This window comes from Brachyhypopomus gauderio, chromosome 1 (genome assembly GCF_052324685.1).
Source record: "Brachyhypopomus gauderio isolate BG-103 chromosome 1, BGAUD_0.2, whole genome shotgun sequence".
In the NCBI taxonomy this organism is placed as follows: Eukaryota; Metazoa; Chordata; class Actinopteri; order Gymnotiformes; family Hypopomidae; genus Brachyhypopomus; species Brachyhypopomus gauderio.
The window spans coordinates 21,480,537-21,487,368 of NC_135211.1; the positions used below are offsets into that span (position 1 = coordinate 21,480,537).

General features: G+C 41.3%; 1 protein-coding gene across 1 annotated transcript in view; it reads right to left on the minus strand.

Moving 5' to 3' along the window:
* The window catches only part of cacna2d2b (calcium channel, voltage-dependent, alpha 2/delta subunit 2b), a 33,065-nt gene extending 28,339 nt beyond the window's left edge, over nt 1-4,726 (minus strand). Inside the window, exon 1 of the mRNA XM_077002249.1 lies at nt 4,391-4,726. Within this exon, the coding sequence (XP_076858364.1) occupies nt 4,391-4,506 (116 nt within the window). The 5' untranslated portion in view covers nt 4,507-4,726. The remainder of the gene's footprint in view (nt 1-4,390) is intronic.
* Between the last annotated feature and the right edge of the window lie 2,106 nt (nt 4,727-6,832).

Consider the following 6,832-nt stretch of genomic DNA (forward strand, 5'->3'; position numbering starts at 1 on the left):
TGAAACCCCAGCACGGCCCGGAAGAAGGCACAGGAGCCGGATCGAAGAGGCTCCGATGCTTTTGGCAACGGGACCTTCCTGGACTGCACACACCATTTCCTGCGAGGGGCTGGTTTATGATGTCACTGGAGTGAGGCTATATGAAACAGGAACACCCACAGGGCTTCACGGGCCACTCTGCAAGCGCATGTCTCCAAATCTAGCGGCCGGACCGGGCCTGCACAGACCTGGCTGCAGAACCAGACTCTAGCAGAAGGCTGGCTCAGATTTCAATAACACAGTCGAGTAATATACAAACTGATGTGCAGGAAGAAATTAGCTACTTGATTCACAGGAATCATAATGAATGTCAATTCATGCAAATGGAGCTGAAGAAAAGCTCCACCCCTTCACCCTGCCCCCCACCCCCAAATATTTAGCACCACTTTGTACTGGAAGGTTTAGGAAAACTGCTATGAATGTAGAAGAAAATGTGAACCAACTAAAGGAAAAATAATGTGAAATAAAAGCTTCCTTAGACCCTGCTGAATAATTCATGACTTGCCTTCCTGAAACTGTGTCATAGTTTATAAATGTCACAATACACGTCAGGGGAAAATATACTAGGTCTGATAGGTAGTTACTGTGTTTCCATGTGTGTGAGTGCAGGTATGTGATTGCATATGTGTGAGTGGGTGCGTATGTGGGAGCAAAATTCTGTTTCCCAAACAGGGGTAATGCACACTCATGTCTCTTATGTGTTCACAGAGTTTCAAATAATCATAAGTCATAAGGGAGATGAATCAATCTGTGTATTCAACTCAGGTGCACTTACTCCCATTACACATGTTTGAGAGATGTGATCAGTTGTCAGGGTCTTAACATAAGCTCGTAGAGATAAAGTTCAAGTCTGGGGAAGGATGCTTCTCCAGGACCAGGGCTGTATAATCCTGATTTAGGCCTGTCATAAAGACAAAAGCATTGCTGCAATATGCCTCTGAAAATACAGGCATTTCCAAGACATATTACTGGCCTATTTACTATGTGATCCTAAAATGTACTGATCTTTAAAAGTGTTTTCTGTAACTGGTGCAATAAAACAAACAACAATGCACTTTGCAATCACTTATTTAAGATCTACTGTACATCAGCTTGCAAAGGCAATAAACAATCAATCGAGGTTCATTTGATGAAATAAACATCTAAATCCAAACAAACCACTCATAGCTCAAAACTATAAACACTGTCCATCATGGGCTATAAATGCCGTTCATCACGAGTCCTTTGCAGTCAAATCTGTGTGGTTTGTTTTCCTTAGTAAAGACAATAAAGCTTATAATGAAATGAACTGAAAATGTGTTTGAATCTCCCCTTCTTTCCCCTACACACCCTACTTTCATGGATATTTCCAGTGGACAACGGGTACTTGGGAAAATGTTATTGTATCATCTAAAGCTAATTATCTCTTCATGACACCACTACGACATCTACATGTGTGTATCGTGCCCCAACAGACGTTCTCAATTAGCTACTATCATTGTGATGGACAAGCGGGACTGGAACTCTCCCTCCCACCAGATGGCTGGGTACCACGGTGAAAGGTCACAACCTTTGGGAGCCACTCATTTTGGGAGCAATTTAATAATAACTAACTATACAGCTAAGCAGCTACAGTAGTCTGACTACATTATTAGCAAGAGTTAGCAATCCTTTTCTATTTGTCTTTGTACTATATGGTGCTTTAGAAAAGGTCTTAGAGTTATCAAAAAAAAAAAAATGAAATGGTGACTCTGCTTGATCACAAACACTGACTACATCCTGCTCAAAACAAGCTGTTCCATCTGTTAAGATTAAAGGAAAGCTTACATCTTCATACACATCCAGACACAGTGCTCTCTCTCTCTCTCTCTCTCTCTCTCTCTCTCTCTCTCTCTCTCTCTCTCTTTCTCTCTCTCCTACACACTCACACACCAGCAAACACAGTAACACTATGTACCAGACCCATACTCTATTTTCCTGACGCGTACACCCCAGAGACTGCAGGGCGAGACAGGAAAAAAACACAGATTACGTGACATGAAGGGCATTTTTACACACAGTGACCCATCTTCAGATCTACTGTGTGTGTGTGTGTGTGTGTGTGTGTGTGTGTGTGTGTGTGTGTGTAATTAATCGCTATTCAGATATTCAGGCAGTATTGATTAGTATAAAAGCCAAAGCCTCTCAAGAGTGCTTCAATTCCAAATAAATTTCCATTGAGAGAAGATTAAGATTAAGATTAAGGATTAACATTTGATAAGACAGCAGTTCTGCTCTCCATGGTGCCAAACCTGGGGGGCATGTCTATGCTTTCAGCAACCCTCAGCAAACTTCAAAACTTGAGTTTTATTCTTCAATTAAAATCCGGTACTTATACTCAAAGGTTTTAGTTTAGGTTACTCTATATGAGCAACATGTAACTAGACCAACACCAGACCTATAAAGACCAGTTGCAATCCAAAACCAGACCAACACTAAGGACCTGCCCGTTTGGGTACAACAGAGCAAATTCTTTCCTTTCTAAGCGAATGTGCACAGACAGCTGTAACTCGCCATCAAAATATGCTGTGGTGCAAAAGCAAGAAAGAAAGATTAAGGACGCAGTAGACAGGGGAAAGTGATGAGCTGAGATAAAAGAGAGGCAGAGATAGAGTGAGGGATGGTGATGGATGGGAAACAGGTTTGAATATAGAGAGGGAGAGGAGGATAGAGGCTAGTGAGGTATCAAAAACAGACATCACTTACAGGAGCCAACCAGCAGCGATACAGGCAACCGACCCTCATTAGATAGGGGAGAGAAAGAGGGAGAGAGAGAGGGAGAGAGACAGACAGAGAGAGAGGAAGAGAGATAGAGATACTCCTTTTCACTTTCTTGCTATTTGTCATTCTCAACCAGCCTCTGATCTCTGCTGGCCCACAGAACCCCTTCCTGATTGGAGAACCACTTCCTCATCCCTACAGATGATGCTGTGATTGGATGATGGCACTACCCCAGAGACTTCTGAGGTGCTTCTGCTTTTTCTCGAATTTCTTTCACAGGAAGGCATGTTCAGCAGCCAAGAGTCCACACACATGCACACACACACATACACACACACACACACACAAACACACACACAAACACACACACACACACACACACACACACACACACACACACACACACACACACACAGTCTAGCTATTTTTGAGGTGTTCTGTGCTGAGCATTTTCCCATTGGACAATGTAGCCTACAGTTATACATAATTTTTCCCTGATCTTAATTCTTGCAGTAATGCAAACTACATCCCTGAGGTCACATCAATCTCCTTTCTTGGATGTTTCATCTAGAATATTTTGATAATTTATAAAACAACCAATATTACCACATACATATTAAGGAATATGACAGATAAGGATGGATGGGCCTATTTTCCGTGAACTCAAAGCTAATGTTTGCAATATTACTGAGACAGAAAGATGAAATAGAAGCATGACACATACGAGCAATCAACTTTCTGCTAAACTTTATTATAGGCTAATAGCTACAAGTTGAAGGCTAGGGACATAATAGACATGCTACCGCCTAAACTGCTTACACTCCAGTCCGCGGGGTCCAGTTTGCCATCTACAGATCGTCCATTTTAGCTCATCGACGGCTTGGTAGTTTAATTGACGTGAACTAGGTGTGTCAGAACTGTAAAACTAAACTATGCAGACTGGGTTTGAATAACTTAATACTTGTGTCAACAGAAACACCCAGACAACGGAAAAAATGCCTCATTCGGTTTGATTTATAATAAGAATCTAATTCTTGCCTGAACCACCTAATCATTAGAACGGGCGGTTTTGCTAGTGTAAGGGAAGGAGGCGACGTATCCGGTTTGGAAGTGTCGATGTTGTCTAGACATAAAGTGTGATGGATCTTAGATCAGCAGTAACATAATCGCCTCCGTTACGGCGCTTTGCTAGAGAGACGAATGTCTTGCGAACGTACTAAGGCAGTGGGAAAGCTGTCAGTTAACGGTCTTCGCCATCGACTGCACACCGAGAAATGACCGGTCGATTGCGTAACAACTGCGAAACTACAGGTTGACCGATTAACTTACTCCATTTGCCAAGCTCCCATGGCCTTAAAAAGTGACCAGTGGTCGACGAAAGCAACTGGTAGTGTCAACAACTACACGTAGAGTAGAGGTGTCGGATGCACCGCGACATGCGCTCCGCCTGATATTATCTATGCGCCATCGGGAATCAGATGTGTGTCCACATAACAGCGGGAGTGTGTGTCACATAAGGCGCTTGTAAATCACCAACGCGACACTAGACGATGCGCTGTAGCCCAAATTAAATACATCTACAGCCCTGCCCTCGAGTGGTTCCCTTACTTACGTGTAATGTTGTGGAAACGTGAGACTTTGCACCCCGGTCCACGGTACGGTGAAGATCAGAATAATCTGGAGGGATACGAGGCAGACGATGCTGCAGGACCGAGTGCCTATCGCCATGTTCCATTAAAACCCACCGAACGAGGAACAGAAAAAATGGCCAGAAATTATTTCCCTCGCGACCAAGAGAACGGGAATATCCAGGATTTCGTAGAGTCGCTGATTCTTTTCTGTCGTGGAATCTGTAAAGATAATCTCGGAGGGAGAATAATGTTAGGGTGTGTAATGATGCTGTGAGGATACTGCGGAGCCGCCCGCGCGCTCATTCGCTCGCCCGCGCGTTCTCACGAGCTGTGCTGTTTCGAGCTGAAACGCCCACAAATCTTCCCGACTACGTTCATATTTTATAAATCCAGTACCTCAAGCGGGAAGAGGCATGCTTTTCAGATACATCTCCGATAAATTTTATTCCATTATTTAGTACATTTTCAGACTTTTAGGTTTTTACTGTTCAGAAGCCTGAAAACAGGCTATGCATATGTTTTGGACCTTAGTTGGCCGGTATGATGGGACAGTAACTCCTCTCTCTGGATTATAAGAGTAATTCCCAGTGGAATTAAACCATACTAGAGGCCCACACTCCCATGTCAGAGAGGTACAGGACAAAACCCTTTCGTTGAACCCACTGTAGGTTCTGCATAGGTCATATGAATAGCTCAGCTAGATAACTCATCTACATAGGTAATAGCTCATCTAGATCATCTGGATAGCTAATCTAGATAGGTCATCTGAATAGGTCAGGCCAGTTCTCAGCACTGCACATTGTTGTCTCTGCTCTAAAACATCTGAGTGGACTATTCAGTGGGCTCAGCTGGGTGTGCTGGAATTGGGAAAACACTAAACCATGAAGTGTTGTGACATTCCCAGACAGAACCAAGATTGCTTATTTATTAATATATTTGAGAGTATTTATGAATTGTTTTCATGTCTCTGTATTGCTTTTATTTATATGCAAAGTGTTAGTAGTAATAACATTATTATGGGTGCAAGTTGCTAGGGTAAATAACCTACATAACTGAAAACCAAGCATGTTTGTTTGAGTAAATTGTGTCAGTATTCATAGATAAAGTATACACACACACACACACACACACACACACACACACACACACAGCTGTCTAGTGACAGCAGTGACATTTTCTAGTCCACTGTAACAATCTACTGTTCTAAAACTCAAGTTAATGCAGGCATTACTGCCTCAACCACAGGTGTGTAGAAGGGCTATAGGTGGTACTGTTACTGCTGCACTGTTACTATGAAATAATAATTACTTTTCAAATATTTTTTCATAATTTCTATTTCTTCCAGTTTTGTTTTCATTCCAGTATACCTGTATATTAGATATTAGATATAGTATGGAAAATAGTACCAAGAAAGGTGGATCTCCTGGTGATCCACTCCCCATGCCAAATGTAGGCAGAATCATACACTGTACATCTTATAAGTATGTGTTCACACACATAGACCCTGTCTGTGTCTGTGGAATATTTATGAATAAGTGATACATAAAGTTTTTATTGTCACTTATAAACCACGTCATAGAAAACATTAAAATCCAGATTCAAATTAAGCGTAAAAGGTACTTTAAGGTCCACCTATTTTAGTTTGGGAAGCAAGAAAGGTTTAAATTTGGCTGCCCAGTGTAATCCTCTCCTATCCTATTCCCTCAAGAGTCTGCCTAAAACATCAAACGCCCAAATGCACAGCCTCCTACCCTGTTCTGAATCCAACTGAAATAAAGTAGACGCCATCAATATTTTAGTGAGTGCATTTAAAATGCATTAAAGGATAAGTTCACTATTTTTGAACCTATAACTTATTAAAATAGTTCCTTCCCCTTCATTTATAATTACAATGCAAAATTGCAAACAGCATAAGAACTGAGAAACTGCTCATCTCTCCTCTCTCATCAGGCTTACACACTTCAGTGGGTTTTAAGCATTACAAAACTCATAAAAGTGTCATTTTAGCCATTACCAACCTCAGAGTAGCTGCATATCAGAACAGAACATTTAATTAAACAGCATTAGGCTTTAAAATGAAATCAGATTTTTTCAAAATGTTTAAATTAAGATGTATTTCTAAAACTCAGTTTGATCTGATAGAAAGCACATAACAGTCCTTATTTTCAATACTAATGTCAGAAGCAAGCTTAGGCTCTGAAACAATTATTAATAATGCAGGACAACAATTTGAATAACATCTATCTTGGAAAAATGCAAATCTGGCATTTTATCTAGGATGACTACATCTGTGTGGAATCATAGGGTTTTATTCATTCCTGTTCCGACATGCCATTCCTGTCAAAAGCTCAACAACCAGGATGAATCAAGCTTATCAGAGAAGGTTAAATATTTAATTACTGGAGCTGCTGGCCTACAGCACC